The sequence below is a fragment of the Helianthus annuus genome, chromosome 6 (assembly GCF_002127325.2).
Source record: "Helianthus annuus cultivar XRQ/B chromosome 6, HanXRQr2.0-SUNRISE, whole genome shotgun sequence".
Lineage (NCBI taxonomy): Eukaryota > Viridiplantae > Streptophyta > Magnoliopsida > Asterales > Asteraceae > Helianthus > Helianthus annuus.
The window spans coordinates 101,345,807-101,365,307 of NC_035438.2; the positions used below are offsets into that span (position 1 = coordinate 101,345,807).

The following is a 19,501-nucleotide window of genomic DNA, read 5'->3' on the forward strand; positions in this document are numbered from 1 at the left end:
GGTATCTAGCATGAGCAACATCGTAACGCAACATTGAATCGCACTAACATACATCTGGTAACAAAACACGTTAACAAAACCTTGAACTCACCAGCGTAGTCTGACACACTTGTTTGCATGCTTGTAGGTCGTTAACCTTGGAACATGGACTTGCTATCTGGGAGTGCTGGAGTGGTCATGGATCGACGCTATTGGATTACTTATAATCGATACATTGGTTTTGAGTTTATTTTGAAACAATTGCTACACGACTTATCATATGCTTCCGCTACATAACTCTTTGTGAATTAATATTGTATTTGACATTTAATCTTGGTCATTAATGACATGTTTTATTTAAGTATTTACTATTGGTTCAATGTGATTGGTGGCTCAGACTCTGATGTGTAACACGCCTCGCGGGGTTTCCGCAGGTGGTATTTTGGGGGTGTTACAAATATTGTTCATACAACACAACCATAAGACGTTAAGACTTGTGACTCATCCAGGCAAAAGTCACAATCCCTAAACTCGGATGACATCATTTCTCCTACGCAGCTTAACGACATAGCATACCTTGCCAGATCCCTAATTTCCTGAAATACATGTAATTTGAAAAATCAACAAAAAATTGAGCGAGTTCATGTAAAAGTGAGTATGAATAAACCTTTAAAGTTTGTATAAAAGTCCCTGGTATGTAGCAATAAGGAAAAAGAGATCACCAATGGGTTGCAAAGCCACTGGTATGTGTGAGAAAGTGCAGGGAAACTCAAACCTAGCAAATTTGTACCGGGCTTCCGGCTGTAAGACACAGTCACCTCTATGGGCCTCCCCGGCCTCACGGGTGTGGGCTCGCTACACCCAAATAGATCTATCACTCTTGTGTCCCTCGGTCCTACAATGAGAATTAATGGCCTCGAGTGTTGTACTCACCCCTCACATGATCTAGTAGTATAAACCCTCCCTACGCTAACCATACCATGTAATAAACGTTTGTAATAGTTGTCGCATGCATTTCACCCCCGAAGTATAAAACTGAAAGCAGTAAAGAGAAAAGGGGGGACATGAACTCACAGAAGTGCGTCTCAAAATAGTCGGTCCCAAATCAACCTGCTGCGTGACGACCTACACGTACTAACTTCTATTAGACGGACGGCCGTGCCTTGGCTTAAGGTTTAACGTTTTTGGGAAATAGTTAGACAACTATTTCGTATTTACACTTCTTAATTATTTAATAAGTATATTCCTTTCCAAGGATGGGGGTATTAATACATGTGTGTTTTATAATTCCGAAAATATATTTTTAAGTCTCACTTGAAAAATATATCTTTAATTACTTTGTCTAGAATGTTTTAATCCCAAAAAATATATATATTTTTTCCAAAAATATTATATTTTATTTCATAGGTTTTCCCAAAATAATGTTTTCACAAAATGTCCAAATAAGAGTATTTTTCTGAAGGAAAAATTACACTTTTCGTCCTTTATGTTTGTAGCTAGTTGCAATGGATGATCTTTACCTTTAATAATTACAGCCACAGTCCTTTATTTTGAAAACTTGTTACATCTTTCATCCTTTGGCCTTAACCAGGTTAAAATTTTCAGTTAACTATGACATAAGTCTTGCACATGAGGGCATTTATGTCTTTTTACCCGATCTATTTATAGTATATATTATAATAATGAATTAAACTACTCTCTCTCTCTCTCTCCTATCTCTCTTCTGCCTCTGTATTTACACATATCACCATCAACAATTTCATCATCATCATCATCACCATTAAAAACTCACTCATCCCAAAACCCATTAAAATTCACTTACCCTCACCATCATCCTCACCTTCAAGAAACCCACCCAACCAGTCACCTCATTATCTCCTGCCGCCACCATGACCACCACTCCGTCCACACCCACACCCACCGCCCCTAACCCAGATCTAACGGCGTCGTTAACGCGACGACAGTTAACATCATCATCCTCTATCTTCTTCGCTGCCGTTCGCGGCATCTCACCGGAATCTCCGGCTTGTTAAGCTCCGGCCACCGTGGTTTGAGCCACGTAGACACGCCGGATCTAACGGCGTCGTTAACGGCGACGACAATCAACATCATCATCCTCTATCTTCTTCGTTGTCGTTCGCGTCATCTCACCGGAATCTCCGGACAGTCAACATCATCATCCTCTATCTTCTTCGTTGTCGTTCGCGTCATCTCACCGGAATCTCCGGCTTGTTAAGCTCTGGCCACCACAGTTTGAGCCACGTAGGCACGTCGGAGCTGAGTTCCGGTTGTTAAGGTTTTGGTATATGTATCAGGGAATATATGTATGGTGGGTTCAGGATCTGTAAGTTTATTACGTTCTTTGAATGTTGCTTTTAAGTTTAATTATCCGAATTGTTTGGTCTTGATACTCGTTTGATTAATGGTACTTTGGAGAGTATGATGCCTGCTGGAAGTGGTGCTTATTTTAAACAGGTGTCGATTTTGGGGGGGACGGTAATGGCGGTGGTGTGTAGTGGTTCAACGGGGTGGTGTGAGGATGGGTAGTGGTGTGGTGGCAGGTGGTGATGGTGTGGTGGTGGATAAGTGGAGAAGGAAGAAGGAAAAAGGAAGAAGGAGAAGTGGTTTTCAGGGGACAGAGAGGGGTTTATATATATATAAACAGAGATGTTTTAGACGACGGTTGGGGGTTATTACAGTGAAACCATATGATTCGCCAATCTGCAGGTGAAAGTCCGATGAACCATTTCTTTGGTTTTTAGATCCGAGCTGAAACATGGCGGTGAATTGAGGGTGCGAGATTCAAGTAGAGATAGAGAAACGGTTGGGGTTTGGTGGCTAGTGGTGGCGGTCACAGGTTGTGATGGTTAGCTTTGGTGGCTACTGGTGGCAATCAAGTTAGAGAGAAATGATAGTTGAGAGAGAAAGGGGAATTGGGGAAGATGAATTGGTTTTATTTATTAAACATTTAAATAAAAATATGAATTGACCAAAATACCCTTAACTGAATAAACTTAACTGAAAATTTTAACCTGATTAGTACTAAAGGACGAAAGATGTAACAAGTTTTCAAAATAAAGGACTGTGGCTGTAATTATTAAAGGTAAAGGTCATCCATTGCAACTAGCTACAAACATAAAGGACGAAAAGTGTAATTTTTCCTTTTCTGAAAATTACATAAGTTACATTTTTAAAGTTCGCGTTGTATATGATACTTACATAACTTAATTATTTATTTTGCGAGAGCGTTGGTATTATTTTGGGAGTAGTATTTTCACGGTATTTCCAAGTTATATTATTTTTACCCTAAAAATAATATATATCTAGTTCACAAAATAATCACATAGTCACACAAGCGTCTTATTATAAAGTATATATTCTAAATATATATTTACCAAGTTTTATTTATAAAAATCCACCTCCGATACTTTGTAATTTGTAATAAAAATCATGGCGAAGTTTATATTTGAAAAACAAGTTAAAAATTATATTTGTAAGTATTTGTTACAAAAATATTTCTAAGTGTTATATTTCTGGAAAAATTTCGCCAGAGTTTCCTCCGTAAATGGAGGCGTCCATGCTTTTAGCATATCATTTTCTTTTCAAAAATTCAATCAACAATTTACCAATCAACAACATACAATATTTATTCATCAAACTAGACAAAAATAAGACTAAACCATAACTCATGAACTTGAGAGTTTCGTAAAAATATGTAGTAAATCACCGACACATTTAGTGGGTCTTGTTATCTTTAAAAACATGGTTAGTTTCTTGAAAACTTTATTTTTAAAGAACTTGAAGTTTCATAACTTCTAGTCAAGTTTTACAAAAATACTTCTTCGTTAAATTTCTTGTTACACAAGTGTTTATACACTTGTTTAGTTACTATAAATGCGCTTCTTTCATACAAAATCCGGGTTATGACAAACTAGTATTTTCCGCTTGGTTTTTTTCGAAAAACCACTTGTAGATCTTTAGATCCACAAGTTTACAACTTCATTTTACAAGAAAAATTATGTTTGTTCAAGTTTCAAGTTCATGGTGGATGGTTTCATTATCTTTCTTATTTCTAACATTAACATACTACTAGTTCATGTTCTTGAAAATGATCTAGTATGTCTAGATGATGATCCATCCTACCTTTAATTACAAACAACATCAAATAATCACAACTATACAAGATTTACATGATTTACACACATATCTTCTCTTTATCCACCATTAATCACTTATGTTCAAGATTTTAATGCAAGTTCTTTAGTGTTTCTAAATTTTAACCATTAAATCAACTATTAACCACCATAAACAAGATCAATATGATGATTAGAAGCCCTTACTACTAGCACAAGGCTAGGGAAGAAACAAGATGTAAATGTGGTGGATAAAAGGAATCCAGGGCGGTTCTTGAACTTTCGAAAGCACCGGGCTTGTTTGTATGATCTCTTGCTCCTTTGGATGTATGAGAAATGAGTGAACAAGGTTTGGAAGTGGTGGTAATAGGGTGTGGGGGTGGCCGCCAAGAATGGTGGTAGGAGAAGAGAGGATGTTGGTTGATGTTGTTTGAATGAGAGAGAATGGTAGTCTTAAGGGTATATTTATAATCCAAGTTCTAGCTTTATCCAACAAGTATTATGTTTACTAGATATCCAACATACTTAATAAAATAATCAAGAAAACACAAGGGTGTGTCCCACCCTTGTGACCTTCGTCTATGAGGGGGGGGGGGTAAGGGTTGGGTGGTGTAATGGTATAGTTAAGATCTAGTTGAAAACAAATGGTTTTAGTTAGTATGTTTGTGTGTTTATTAATATAAGGGGTGTTAGGCTGTTCGGGGACCCTAACTAGCTCAGAAAAGTAAAAACAATGTCTTTGGCAATATTTTTATGTTCCGGGTAAAGTCCGGTTGTTCGCTTGGATATCGATCCGTTAAAGTGCTAAGTAAAGCTATAAAGTGTCTTTTATGTTATTTTTAGTGACACGTTAAATTCCCGACACTTTGGAAAGTGTCTAGGACTATTTTATCAAGTTTTTGCACCTTACTAGCTTTGTTAAAAGCTAAATTTTGGTGTTTAGTGCAGAATTCTGCATTTAAAGTATGTTTTAGGCACTTCCAGTCACTATAACTATCACCTAGTGACGCAGTTTTATGATCCTCACCTCCCTACACTCCCTACTAGTGTAGTAATCTACTCCCGGCTTATACTGGCCTTAGAAACAATGTCTGTCTAGTGCTGGCAATGTCAGCATGTTTACTGGGTTATCCGCTCACTGTGCTAACTGTGCTTTCGTGCATCAAGTTTGTCACTATTGTTTGTGTGTAATAAATGAAGTGACAGTAATAAAGTATGATGCATGAGTATGTATGTATCAGAAAACAGAAAGCAGTTTAGTCATAATTGTAATTAAGCACAGTAATTAAGCACTAATTAAGTATTAATTAATGTGTACGGATACCTGGATTTGTGAGGGTTGTCACACTTACATGGAGCAAGAAATTGATTATGAAAAGATATTCGGAGATCCGACAAAGGATTATGACCCTGAAGTGTTGGAACATGCATGGGATTACACATATTGGGATGAAGAGGATGATTGTACTTTGACCCATTTGAAGGGGAGCATGGTTCTGATTCGGATTGGTCTTGTTTGGATTATTGCCACTGGAAATAGGCTAGATTTGTTTGGTTGTATGTTTGTATTTTGGACCTCTTATTTGTACTAAATGTTGCAATGTAATTGAATCACTTTCCGCCAAAATTCTGTTTCAACAAATTATTTGTACTATAGCAGCCATATACTAACCAAACATAAAGATTGTAAACGAAAGCAGCCATGACAGTTGTAAACCAAACATAAAGCAGCCATGACAACAAACCAAACCAAACATTGTAAAGCAAAATACAAGCAGCCATATGTAAACCAAACAATTGACAACATAACCAAACATTGTCTTGAACAAACTTGACAAACCAAACATTGTCTTGAACAAACAAACAAATAAACATAGTCTAAAGTTACAAACCAAACATTGTCTTGAACAAACTTGACAAACAAACAAACATACTCTAAACTTACAAACCATCCATCACTCATCAAGATTGTAAACTGGTGCACCTTGAGTGGCAGTGTGTGATTCCTGTGAAGCAGTGGATTGTTCACCCCCTTGTCCTTTGCAGCTCCTGACATTGTGACCCGTGTTCCCACATTTACCACACTTGATGCTAGTTCCCTTTCTGGTCATTTTACCTCCTTTGTCGAACTCCTTCTCAAGCTCTTTTTCACCAAATGCCTTCTTTCTTTTCTTCTTTGGCCTTCCAACTTGTGTATGATGCTTTGGTAGGATAAGTGTTGTTGGACACTCTGAAGGAGTCCACATCTCCAGCCCGTTGATTGGCTCTATCACATTGTCATAGACTTTCTTCCATGTTGACAGCCAATACACATCATCCACCCACTCTTCTGGCATGCCAGCATCAATGATATTCCTTGACATATCCCATATGGCTGCAACTGCATGTTTGCAAGGCATCCCTGTCAAATCTCACTTCCAGCATGCACAAGTTTTATGTTTAACATTCACAACACACTGTGATCTCAGACCTGTTACTTGATACTTGTCTGAATCAACCATTAAAACAGACATTTCAGCAGCCTGTTTCTTGATCTCATCGAAGACCTCAGTGGCATGAGGTGTCAGTGGCCCCATACACTTTGCTTGCAATTTCTTCACATTCACTATCCTCTTGGTCATGTACTCCTGAATGAATTCTAGGCATGTGATAATCGGCTTGTCCCTTGCTCCTACGATTTGTCTGTTAAAAACCTCACATATGTTGTTCAGCAACATATCACATTTAGCTCTTCCAGAAAAATATGCTCTTGACCAAGCGGTGTATGGGATCTCATTCAGCTAGTCAACATAGCTCGTTCTGTTGTCTTAATTTCTTCCATAGCTTTGTTAAAGTATGGAATAGATGTCTTCCTTCCGGCTGACCAAAGCAAATTCTTGTAAAGATCTCCACGCCACTTGGATTTCATGTTCTCATGGATGTGCCTCAAACAAAATCTGTGCTCACCATTAGGAAAAACAGCTAGCATAACAGGAATCAGACCCTGTGATACAAAATGCAATTAATCACAATATTTTACTACCAAAGTTTTTTGTAATTATTAATTAACACTTAAGAACTTATTACCTTTTGTCTGTCACTGATGAAGGTGAAACAAGAGTCAGCCGTACACCCTAGGTCATCTCTCAACAGTTGCAAAAACCATTTCCAGGTTTGTGTTGTTTCTGCCTCAACAAGGGCATAACAAACTGGATATATGCTATTGTTCCCATCAATACCAACAGCACTCAAGATCTGTCCAGGAAATGGACCTTTCATGAAACAACCATCCACACCCAGCAATGGTCTTCTAATCATCTTAAATCCTCTCATCATAGAGGCAAAACAAAAATAAACCCTTCGAAACTGCCTTGTAGGACTAGCTGAGTTCCCACATGGCTCCACATCAATTTTAATTGTACTACCTGGGTTGGCTTTTAGAAGTTCATCACAGTATTACCTTAGCAGACCATACTGTTCTTGGTAATCACCATAGATCTTCGTAGTTGCTATCCTCTTGGCTCTGAAGACCTTATGTAGTGATACTTCAAGTTGATGCTTCCGAAGCAGTTGACTTTGGATTGCTTGAATTGGCATGTCTGGATTGCTTTCAATCATAGGTTGGATCTCTCTGGCAATCGAACTCATTGTGTACAAAGAAACGGCCCTTGTTGTCAAACAATTGTGTTGATTATGAATGGTCTTCACACACCACTTATCCTTGTCTGTGTTCTTTGAGATGTGAACTGCCCAAGGACATGTGGGCTTAGTATGCCTTTTAAGGTGCTTGTATTTTTGCCCTACTTTGGTGCATTTACTATTTTGCCCCTCTTCTCCCTTTTTTCTTTACAGGACCAAGTAGTGGTGGATTGCTTCCAAAACATACTACCTTATACCTTAACAATTCATTTTTTAGAATAAACACATCCCTCCTTGCCTTAAGAGCATAATCTTTCACCATTTGATTCATCTTTTTCTTGTCATCAATAAGCTGACCAACATAGAATGGCAGATCATTTGGACCTTTTAAAGCACTCTTGTTTCTCCTCCTTATCTTCCTGGCAACCTTATCTCTAATGCTTGAATTGTCATCAGACCCACTTTCAAAATCCTCCAGGTAAACAGGCTCATGACCTTCTTCGCTTCTCTCATCATCATGATCCCCATCACTTGAACCATCCAGTTCATCCCTAGTAAATTCAACATTAGCCCTGAACCTCTGCATATCCACCTCTATTTCATAAACCAAATTATCTTCCTCAACATACTCATAATCAGGATCACTTCCTTCACTATCTTCCTCATCTTCATTCATACTATGATTCTGATTATTTATTGTAAATGATGCTGGAACAATTGCTTTACATGCCCCTACACTTGTATTTTCCAATATTGTTGACCTCCGGTGTTCAAAATACATGTCTATCATGTGGACTCCTTGACGCACATGATCAAAGATAGGCTCTAAGTCAACATCACATTTTAATGTCCTAAGACCAAAATCCAACGAACAGTACAGTTCCTTGTAATGAATGCAGAAAAACAAACCATCATTGTATCCTAATTTCTTAACCATCTCCTCTAAAACATCAGTATTCAACACTCTAATATCTACATGATCAATGTATTTCATCTTCCCACCAAAGTATTTCTTATTTGGGTTTTCTACAAAATTACCTCCATGGTGAAATTTTATGGTAAATTGAGATTGGGTTTGACCTGTAAACAAACATCAACAACAAATTAACACAGAAAAAAGTTAAAATTTTACCTAATTCAGACCCTGTGAGCTTGCATGTCACTAACAGTACATTTCAGCCGGTTCGAAATACTGATCTTCAGCTCGTACCTTCCACAATCGAAGATCCATGCTCGTAACAGACTTATAATCAGCTGTAATTATTGAAGAATGCGTGATCGCCAGTGAGGAGCTCTTGAATTTAGAGGTAGGTTAAGTTCAGGGTTTCAAAGTGATGAAAGGGGGATTATATGAGGTTGCAGGTCAACAGGAACGCAAATTTACCTATTTGCCCTTTGACCATTAACAGAAAACGCTAATGTCTGATGGACAAATGGCCCGGGGGGTAAACATGCGACATAAGACTGAACAGTGGGGGGTAAATTTGCAATTATTTCCTTAGGGGGGGTAGACATGCCAATGACCCCTAACCTCAGGGGGTAAAATTGCAGTTTACTCAATATTAAAACAAAAGGTCGGTGATAACAAGACAAAACACATACATCTATGACCACATGTGAAAAGTAGTTGGTCCACTTTTGATTTTTTACGGCCACCACCATCCACTGGAAATCTATTATCTACTAGACTACTAACAAGTAACAACCACCACAACATCACTGTTTTAGTCCACGACAACATGGCAGCGTTTCAGGTTATTTTTAAAGGTGGAGGGTACAAAGAAGCTAGCAGAGGTTACAACCACCGCTCCCACCACCACACCGGTCGCCGAAAAATGCAATTAGAAAGCTGCCTTAGTGCAACCGAAGACTAATGCCTTCGGCGACGGGATAGTCCGATCCGTGTTGCATGCCATGTTTTCTGGCTAGATCTGCTAAGTTCACAGTTAAATCTCGAGTTTTTTTGGTCTTGGAAACCCTAACAAGAAAGAGAGAGATAGTACAGAAAAAGGGTAGAGAGATGAGATAGAGAATGGGGGAGGCGAAGATGATGGAGTTTGTTCTTGGTGATCAGAGAGAGAGAGAGGAGAGGAGAGGAGAGTAGAATGGTTCTTGGTTGAAGCAGATAGAATAAGAAAGAGATGATTACATTCATAGGGTAAAATGGTTGTAAATAAGTTGATGGTAGTGAAGTAATACTATGCACAAAATGTTGTACCATGTGGAGGGTACAAAGAAGCTAGCAGAGGGTACAACCAGTTGTATTTGGTCAAACATTATGAATCTATTTTTTAAACTTTATGAATAAAGCGTTGTGCCGTAGACAATTAATTGTAGCTTTCCACATTTTGGTTATATACAAACACTACCTATATACATGCACACGATATCATTTTTGTGAATATTAATTTAACGATAGCTAGGAACCGTGTTGTTATATCGGATGGATACATGTATTTACTATAAATAAACTATAATATCACAATGGTTCAATAAATAATTTATATGACGAATACATGAGTTTTAGTTATTTTAACATGTCCTCTTTTCATTTTTCTGTAGATACATGTACATCCTTGCATAGGATAAATGTTATCTTCAAACATTGGAATGTTGTTTGTTATAATTGTATTACCATGCTTTTACGCGTAATCCCTTTTATGTGACAAATATTTGCATAGCTAAAAGGTTTTTATTCATAATCAAGTGCATGAAAAATGTTCAAATAAATAGATGTAAATCTTCTTTCAGGCAGATCACGACTTTATTTTTTGGGTTTTCTCTTACGATTGCTATACCAAATGCCGGTACAACACCAATATCATAATAAACCGAAACGATGTCGACTGAATTCCCGCTGCAACGAGCGGACCATGGTTTTAAATTTTCTTTTTTTACCTTCAACTTTATAGACTTTATATATTCAACCTCAATGTTTTGGTAAGTGACACATTGACCCCTAATTTTTGTTATTTAACAATTTTGATCCTGGATTAATTTCTACATAATAACTTCACACCTTATCTTCTCCAACACTTCAATTCTTTTGTTTAAACTACTATTATGACTTTACATCATAACGTGCGAGACATTATACTCTTTTCATCTATGTCTAACCATGTTAATGTCACAAATGTAATGTGTATAGCAAGGTAATAAAATTACATCATCGTATCGCATGTAATGAAGTCACAAACATGACATTGCCGCCGCAACGCGCGACATAGGTAAAAATCTAGTATGTTAATAAAAGAAAAGGTAAATACAAAAAATGAAAACACCATTTACGTAAATGCTTTTTAAGAAACCACCAAAATAATAAATACTTTTTTCACCCACTAGTTTACACTAGTTTGGAAAAAAAAAACTCCAAAATTTTGGAACCCTAGCTTCTTCTCTCTCTCGACAATGAAGCTCGTCAGGTCTGGTTTTTTCTTTACTAGATGATTATTAGTTTATTCTTCTCTTCTGTGAATTTCTTGCTTAATTGTGTTTGTATTATTACTACAATGACGATTTCTTGTTTGGAGTAAAAATTTAGGTTTCTGATGAAGTTGAACAACGAAACGGTCTCCATTGAGCTCAAGAACGGGACAGTTGTACATGGAACTATCACTGGTAACTCTTCTTCATCTTTAATCATTGCGGTAGTTTGAAACGAACGATTCAGATTTTAAGTAACTAGGGTTTTGTTAAACCCTATAGGGTTTGTTATTGTTTTCATAAATGTTTGCAAATTTTCACAAGTTTTGAGTCTATTATTGCATAATTACTGCATATTCAATTCAGTTGCGATTTGTATGATTGAGATATGGCATGAACGAGAGCAGAACTTGTGCATTCGTATAATGATGATTTTTCCAACGACATCGTATGTATTACTGCTTGCAAAACTTTTGAGACCATTAGATATGTCGTAGCTTAATTTATTGCATGATATTTGCCCCTTGGAAAGAGAGTCTTTTTGAAACTGTATCTTTGAAGCTGTTCTTTTATCTTCCTGCAGATGTGTTTTGTCTCGTTTTCTTGTCTGTGTAGATGTAGTTATAGATTTGGTTGAATTTTCAAGTTTGGTTCTGGTTGCAATCAAACCGTCCTTTTTATTATCATAAACTGTCCAAATCTTGCCATTGTTGCAAAGTATATGGTAAAGGTCGTCCATCTTTCAAGAACAGTGGTTGTCGCCCGAAACAAAATTTTTTAGTGATATTGTTGGCGAAGTGTTAACTCTCTGTAAGTTTATGTTTCGGTTGCCCTAACCTTGGAAACACCTGTGAGGATTACTCTTCTTTGCTCTATGTGGGATCATGGTTTGAAAAAAGCCAATACATGATGCACAATGCATGTACTTCACATATGTGAGTCATTTGCTACTAACAAAAAATTCTAAACAATTGTTTATAGATAATATTTTAAATTCTTAACTTTTAAACACTAAAATATAGGATAATCATCTCTAGTCAGATTTGTTTATGTGATGATCTAATTTGTTTATTTTTTTAAACCCATTGCGCAGGTTATATTTGTTTAATCAACGCTTAGGTTTGTTCAATCAAATTTGGAAAACGCTGTTGCAATTGATGGTCTAATTTGTTCAAAATATTGGTTTAATGCATTATGCGTTCACCCAAAACTCATCACGCATCACATGCACATCATGGAATCACATCGCTTCGGTTGATGCGATCTCATCACCACATCATGCACATCACACATTATATGCCTCTGCGCGCACCCTCTAAAACCTAGTTTGGAAACAGTTAACTTGTGGGTATACGACTCTAATGACCTGATTGGCAACATTTTATTGAGTTCATTATTGACTTGTCTGTTACTAAAGAGAAATCGTAGTGGGCAGTTAAAAAGTGCGTAGTTTGTGCATCTGGTTTAATTTAAAAATGATGGATTTGTCTATCTTTCTGTTCACACTTTAAAGCTTAGGTTTTAGGGTATGGTTGTTTCAAAATAGATACATGTATCATTATGTTTAGCGCTTTATGGATGCTGGTCAATTTAGGTGTTGTGAATATCTTTCTTTCTCTGTATGTATATTTATGAAATGCTTTTTAAAAAGTTCTTTCGTAAACTTACAGTGTCTTGTTTGCTTTTGTGTGATGTAGGTGTTGATATTAGCATGAACACACACTTGAAGACGGTGAAGTTGACAATGAAAGGCAAAAATCCCTTAACCCTTGATCATCTGAGTGTGAGAGGCAATAACATTCGTTACTATATACTTCCTGACAGCTTAAATTTGGAGACTTTGCTAGTTGAGGAAACACCTAGAGTCAAACCCAAGAAGCCAACTGCAGGTAATATTCATTTTTTTGAAAGAATTTCTGCTTTCTACATGTTTGAACTGTTGCACTTAGCGGTGTTGATCACCCGATACTGTGTTAAATTTGGGTCACTTAATAAAATCTGGTTATTTGGGCAAGTTCGGGATCAGCTGAATAAGATGGAATTAAATCTAATTAAAATCAGGGCTGGTGGAACCACCCACTATTCCAACTTTTTACATTAATTCCAGCTTTATATTGGGACTACTTTATAGGTTGGTTATCCAAATGTGTGTTTATGCTAAATCGGATAACAAAGGAAAATATGGTAAAATGACAAAATCACTCCAGTTTTTGACATCCAACTTTTTACATCAATCTATGTGTGACACACGCTACTGAAAAAAAAAGTGCGTACATCGGTACACTCTTAGTTGGTTCAAAGAACCCAAACCTATAAACAATTCTGTATTCTGTTTTCATTTGAGTTTTAATCACGTATGGACCAGCTGAAGTGTACACTCTTAGTTGGACCTATTCTCAATCATTTATGTTAACCCTCGAGTTTGTTACATCTGATGCCAGGGCGGGCTGTAGGACGTGGGAGGGGACGAGGACGGGGCCGTGGACGTGGACGTGGGCGATAGTCGTGTCACTATCTTTTTGTTATATGTAAGTGTTGACCTAATGTTAAAGGTGTAATCGTGGTTTTTATGACTGTATCAACAACAGATACACTGCAAGTAGGACCAAGTTACTGCTGAACAGATTCGGGCAAGATCTACCACTAGTTGAATGATTATGGGTTTTCTACTGCATTTTAGATCTTTTTGACCTTCATTGTACTAAACTCTTGCTAGAGTGTATATGCCTTTAGCCTCTCGATGAAAAGCCAAACTTGATGGGTTTACTGTTATTGTTATTAATCTGTTAATTATTTTTTTATTAACATATCATTATATCAAGCAAGTAGGCAGAACGGTTAGGTGACATAATGTTAAAACATGGTGTTAAATAAAAAGGGTCCATTTGGTTTAGGTTAAAACAGGTTTTGACCAAAATGAGTGTCAGCCAAAACGAGTGTTCTAAAAAATGGTCAATATGATTTGAGGCAGTTAATGAAAGCATTCAGGTCAAAATGAGCTGTTTTCACCCCCACAATCTTTTTGGACAATTTAGATAACATAGGAAACAAGAGTAAGAAAACTTATTTTTTTGGATAATTTAGATTACAAGATACAAAACAAGAATAAGAAGATAAATTAATCCAGAAACTGCTTGTTTATATCAACATTATGAACCTTCAAGTCATGCATACTGACAAGCTACGCAATTGATGAAACATACTTTTAGGAAAAATAATCGAAACAGTTTTGTGGACGAGATTTAGAAAATGAAATAACTTACAAAACCTCCATTGTCAAGAAGGATGCGAAAATCAGACAGAAGTATTAACACTTTTTTGGACGAATAGTTCACTAGAGATGCCACAATTCTCTCGGCAAAACACAAAAATCTCTAGCATGAATACCGTAACTCTTAACCAAAAACATAACTAGCGCTCCCAGTGAAGCCAAAATCGTGAAAACGAAAAAGGACAATGATATTTGACTTGTTCTGCTGAGAGTATAGCATATCTATTTTGAGCTTGTTTGGAGCATAATGTGATGTAGCAAATGTGTCCTACATATCAACAATCTTGGCAGCTTAACCACCAGCTTTCTGGCTACTTATGTTTATGTTTAGGCAATTAATCAAGAGTGTACTCCAAAAGCGTTTCTAAACCAGCAACCACAATTATAACCGGGAGGAATTGGCTGGCCCTTGATGGAAATTGAGGGCGTCACACGAGGCCTCAATATCCATTACAATAAAGTCGATAAAAGCTTGGCTTGAATGATTTCTAGCTCCATCAAGAGGCTGACTCGTTTGCAACCCTATTCAGCACAATGACAACAACTAAATAGGTAGCATATCAATGCAGAAAGTTCGGAACCAACAACAAAAGAGACCAGAAGTCACAAGTATATATAGTATTTCTATTCCAGCCTTCCAGGGCTGCAACTCTTGACACCATACATGTGTAAACAGCAAATGGCAAGAAGAAATAATAACAATGCCTGTCATAGTACGTTTACACCAGCAAATGAATAGCTTATGGAAAATCTCTAAAAAACAATCTGCTCAGTAATCGTTGCTAGTTAAACTGTCTTCGTGACTGCAGGCAGTGATTTTAGAAGCATGGATGACGGTCGGCGCAAGGTGTGATTAAGAAGAAGCATAAAAGTTAAAAGAGTCAACGCCCCCGCTTGGTGGGCCGTGCCAAGTGAAACCGGCACATAAGATAGAAGAGTTGAAACGCCTAAAGTAACCTGCAATTATAGTAATCACTTTACATCATGCTTGTCTATGGATGACAGGGTTATTTAAAAGGGTAAAATATTACTACATGTAAATATATACCTGGAGAGCAGCCATTCCCATGGTGCTTCCAATCAAAGAACGGATAGCAGGATGTAGATCAAGTTTTCTTGTTGACCACCATAAAGCACTGATTGATGCTAGGGTTGCGGTTGCAAGTATCCGATGATCAAGCTGCGCGCGCACACACACACGCATTTAAATTCCACATTTGTTGAGATGTTATAACTAGGGATGTAAACGAGCTGAGGCGCTCGCAAGCTACTCACGCCAAGCTTAAACAAGCTTGGGCGTAACCTGAGCCTGAGCTTCATATACCAGCTCGAGCTTGGCTCGTTTACGCCCCTAAAGGGTTGTTCGGTTCAAGAAATTTAATGGAATTTGAATGGGAATTGAAAAACATTCAATCAATAATTATGTTTGGTTAGTTATTGAAGGAATTAGAATTGGAAACCTTTCCATCAATTAATGGAATTCAACGTTCCTTCACTAGGGTGAAGGATTTCTAGACATTCCAATGGAATGTTAAAATTTACTAAAACGCCCATTTATGAAAAAAAAAAAAAAAAAAAAAAAAAAAACCCTGGTGGAGGTCAGATAGTCTAGGGGATAATTTAGTAAATTTAACTTATTTACATTCCAGTTTCACTAATGAATTTTCAAACCAAATTTTTAATCCTTCTAAAAATTTTATGCGTACCAAATGACCCTTAACTGTAACCTCCTTGGCCCCATAAGAGGAGCAGGGGTGACGGTTAGAGGTGGCAACTAGCAAGATGAGCAGTCAGACAAGTTACTTAGCGGGTCAAAATGAGCAAATTTTAGTTTGGGTTGATATGGGTCGGGTACTTGGGTTGAACAATTACATTTTTTTTGGATATATATAAATAATTAATAATGCTAGGATAAACGAATAATCTGATCACAATGTTCAACCTTTTAAGCATGCAACAAACTAAAAATGGCTAAGCTACCTGCACAGTTGCTGTGTTCTCAAAGAAGTTGCGGATAAGTGGCTTCATACTCAAAACATCCTCTGGGATCCATGAATCACCCATCTTTGGAAATGTATTAAATGCATGTCCCTGTAGAAGCGTCAACCTAATATTAAGCCGCAAAAGAGGATTTCAAGTAATATTCTATCCTTTTAAAGCATAGTAACATACTGCATCATTTCCTGCAACAAAGGCTCCTGAGATTGCAGTTATGCCAACAAGGATGCCAACCGGAAGAGCAAACCGTTTGACTTTTGCAGCCCCTTTGACCCAAGCTATTGACTCGGTTGGAGGTTCAGGCATGACAACAGTAAGAGCAGTCCAAAAGAGTCCACAATATATAGCAAAAGCTGATGTCAGATGAGCAGCTAGACGATATGGGCTTACTCTTGGTTGAGAGTATTCTGAGGGTGGCTCCTGATAAAAAAATAATAATAATAATAATAATATTAGAGGAGGACTGTATTCGGGCTATGTTTTATATCTCTAAGTAGCAAATTGTAACCTCATAGACCCTAAACCCTAAACTCTAAAAACATTCTAGATAGGGCTGTAAACGAACTGAACGTTCAGCGAACAGTTCGTGAACCATTCGGCGGAAAGTTCGTTTATGTTCGTTCGATTAGCTTAACGAACGAACACGAACAAAAAATTTCGTTCGGTTAGCTTAGCGAACGAACACGAACATAGTTCTCGTTCGTTCGACTGCGTTCGTGAACGTTCGGTAAAATGTTCGGTTACGTTCTTCCGTGTTCGTTTGATTATATTAAAAAATAATATATAATAAACCTTTTATCTTAACATATTGAAAACTTGAAACCCTATTTTTTTTCTAAGTTGGCTAAAATTTGGACATGCTTAGACATTTTTGGGGATAATTATGTCTAAGTTAGTTAAAGTTGATTCACCGTTTGGTGATGTATTAGACTTCTTGTGTTTTGATTTATCATTTGATGGTTGTATTTAACTACTTATATCCAATGTTTAAGGATAACAATATTTTTACTTTTTTTATTTTCAAGTTAAATGTTCGTTTGCATTCTTTTGTGTTCGCTTGCGTTCGTTTGTGTTCGAGACCAGTGTTCACGAACTGTTCGTGAACAACTAAATTTCCTTAACGAACGAACACGGACATAAACTTATGTTCGGTATGCGTTCGTGAATAGTTCGCGAACATGTTAATATCCTTAACGAACGAACACGAACATGGCCTTGTTCGTGTTCGTTCGGTTCGTTTACAGCCCTAATTCTATATATCACTATTGAAAAAAAAAATTGTAATCATATTTGACACTAATCATATACAAAGAAGAAAATTGGACCAAAAGATTTTCCGGCCAACGTAGCCGTTTTGATCCGTTACCCAATCCACAAGACCCATCCAATTTATAAAGATAGAAAGATGATGCTTACTTCTAAGCCGCTTTTAACCATCCACCAACCAATCAAGCCTTGGCCACCACCAAGAGCAAATAGAGCCGCCAGTCTAACTCCAAGGCGTAAATTGATATAACCTTTTCGAATAAAATATGAAAATGGGAGAGCAAACATTACCCCTAGTGCCCTTCCCCACATACGATGTGCATATTCCATCCAATATATGAACTTAAAATCATCAATATTCATTCCTCTGTTCACACTGCAGATAGTTAAAACAATGTAAAATCAGCTTGTAATGCATTGGAGCGCCTTGGACTTTTTAAAACCAAGGGTACTGATCATTAAACTCACCGCTTGAACTCAGGGGATTGTTTATATTTCTCAAATTCAATCAACCAATCTTCATCCGAAAGAGGAGGAAGACTGCCAGTGAATTTCCAGTCAGTCATTGAAAGACCAGATCGAGTAAGTCGTGTGACTCCACCAAGAATAACCATACTAAAGACCCATGCAGCCGATGCAAATAACCATATTCCTATCGCCTTTTGAGCATGAGCTCCAGCTGTAACAAGATGCTTCACTGTCTCCTTATTTTCCTTGCAAGCGGTCGCAGCCACAGTTGACATACACTTAAAAGACGGCTTACAGTAACCCTAATAAATTAAAAAAAAAAAAAAAACAGATGAGCTGCTGACAATTATGTTTACTCTCTGAAAAAGTCTTGTAATATTCACGCGCAAAAGACATCAATATATGTTAGATCAATATAAAGCTGTGTCATTAACAAGACTACAAAAACAACAACCATACCCAGTATAATGCCGCCTATAGCCGAACTATTGGTGGGGTCTGGGGAGGGTGGGATGTAGGCAAGTCTTACATCCATCCGAATGGATTGATAGAGATAACAATCAAATAAAACACACATAGGCAGATAAACCTAAAAAAAGCGTATTTTTTCTGATAATAAACACAAATCACCAATGCATCTGATGATAAAAAGCTAACAGCTGAAAATTATATTATAATTATAAAAATAAGTGAAGAAAACCTTGTTGAGATTGTGAAAGGCATTGATGAAACAGATTCTGGCGGTGGGGTTTGCAATATAAGTATGTGAAGAGAAGCGAGTGTGAACATTTGTGGATCTGGGGTGAGATGAAAAGGAAGATGTTAGCTGATTGATGGATTTGCTCCTGCTCCTCCTTATAATCTTAATCAATCTGCTCTCCAACATTTTCTTTTTGCTGTAAGTAAGGGTTTAGAATTTCAGTCCGGAGGTTTAAGGGTCATGAATCAACACACCGGTCAACTCTGGGAATAGACGTGGATGGCATGTCACCATAAAACTTTTTTTTTTCATCTTTAGTTTTTTTCCTCCAAGAGTGGGGTGGAAAAAATATTTACCGATAGGGGGTGGTGGTCCATTAGTAAAGGCAAAATCTTTAAAACACTTGAAAAGAGAAATTTCTTGGGTTCAAGTTCCACATACTACAGACAAAACCTTTAAAACACCATAAAACTATTTACTAAAATAGTGTTTTCTTTAACAACTTGCTTTTCTTTCTTCAAATCTTGGATAACCATATCTCCATTAAAATAAACATATTTTTTGAAAACAATATAAAATATGTAACATTAATATTTTAATAATTTGAAAAATAGACATTTTTTAAGTTTGGAAAATAGGTTTTAT

At 37.0% G+C, this 19,501-nt stretch overlaps 3 protein-coding genes across 4 annotated transcripts; 1 reads left to right on the forward strand and 2 right to left on the reverse strand.

The window, feature by feature from the left end:
- Positions 1-6,067: 6,067 nt before the first annotated feature.
- On the reverse strand, positions 6,068-7,739 carry LOC118479608. The gene is made up of 5 exons (XM_035974217.1): positions 7,552-7,739; positions 7,179-7,401; positions 6,902-7,095; positions 6,583-6,794; positions 6,068-6,492 (listed from the first exon to the last, which is right to left on the reverse strand). The coding sequence occupies exons 1-5, from the start codon at positions 7,737-7,739 to the stop codon at positions 6,068-6,070; spliced, it is 1,242 nt and encodes a 413-aa protein (XP_035830110.1).
- A 3,301-nt stretch (positions 7,740-11,040) lies between these two features.
- Positions 11,041-13,931, forward strand: LOC110937055 (small nuclear ribonucleoprotein SmD1a). Of its 2 annotated transcripts, XM_035974580.1 has the most exons (5): positions 11,041-11,152; positions 11,272-11,348; positions 12,851-13,042; positions 13,595-13,612; positions 13,725-13,931. In XM_035974580.1, exons 1-5 carry the CDS (start codon positions 11,139-11,141, stop codon positions 13,754-13,756), a joined length of 333 nt encoding a protein of 110 aa, XP_035830473.1. In that variant the 5' UTR covers positions 11,041-11,138; the 3' UTR covers positions 13,757-13,931. The 2 variants fall into 2 exon arrangements, with proteins under 2 accessions (XP_035830473.1, XP_022035155.1); XM_022179463.2 differs by having other exon boundaries at positions 13,595-13,931.
- Positions 13,932-15,018: 1,087 nt separating this feature from the next.
- LOC110937053 (cytochrome c oxidase assembly protein COX15) lies at positions 15,019-19,116 on the reverse strand. The gene is made up of 7 exons (XM_022179462.2): positions 18,857-19,116; positions 18,157-18,458; positions 17,839-18,064; positions 16,597-16,842; positions 16,405-16,515; positions 15,473-15,604; positions 15,019-15,381 (listed from the first exon to the last, which is right to left on the reverse strand). Exons 1-7 carry the CDS (start codon positions 19,040-19,042, stop codon positions 15,211-15,213), a joined length of 1,374 nt encoding a protein of 457 aa, XP_022035154.1. The 5' UTR covers positions 19,043-19,116; the 3' UTR covers positions 15,019-15,210.
- Between the last annotated feature and the right edge of the window lie 385 nt (positions 19,117-19,501).

Coding starts and splice junctions, on each gene's coding strand:
- LOC110937055 (XM_022179463.2), top strand. Junction 11,349..12,850: donor TGTACATGGAACTATCACTG/GTAACTCTTCTT, acceptor TGTGTGATGTAG/GTGTTGATATTAGCATGAAC. Junction 13,043..13,594: donor ACCCAAGAAGCCAACTGCAG/GTAATATTCATT, acceptor ATCTGATGCCAG/GGCGGGCTGTAGGACGTGGG.
- LOC118479608 (XM_035974217.1), bottom strand. CDS start 7,739: ATGAGTTCGATTGCCAGAGAGATCCAACCTATGATTGAAAGCAATCCA. Junction 7,096..7,178: donor TCATCAGTGACAGACAAAAG/GTAATAAGTTCT, acceptor TTTGTATCACAG/GGTCTGATTCCTGTTATGCT. Junction 6,795..6,901: donor AAGACAACAGAACGAGCTAT/GTTGACTAGCTG, acceptor GGTTTTTAACAG/ACAAATCGTAGGAGCAAGGG.
- LOC110937053 (XM_022179462.2), bottom strand. CDS start 19,042: ATGTTGGAGAGCAGATTGATTAAGATTATAAGGAGGAGCAGGAGCAAA. Junction 18,459..18,856: donor CCTTTCACAATCTCAACAAG/GTTTTCTTCACT, acceptor TTAATTTATTAG/GGTTACTGTAAGCCGTCTTT. Junction 16,843..17,838: donor TGGTTAAAAGCGGCTTAGAA/GTAAGCATCATC, acceptor TTTTTTTATCAG/GAGCCACCCTCAGAATACTC.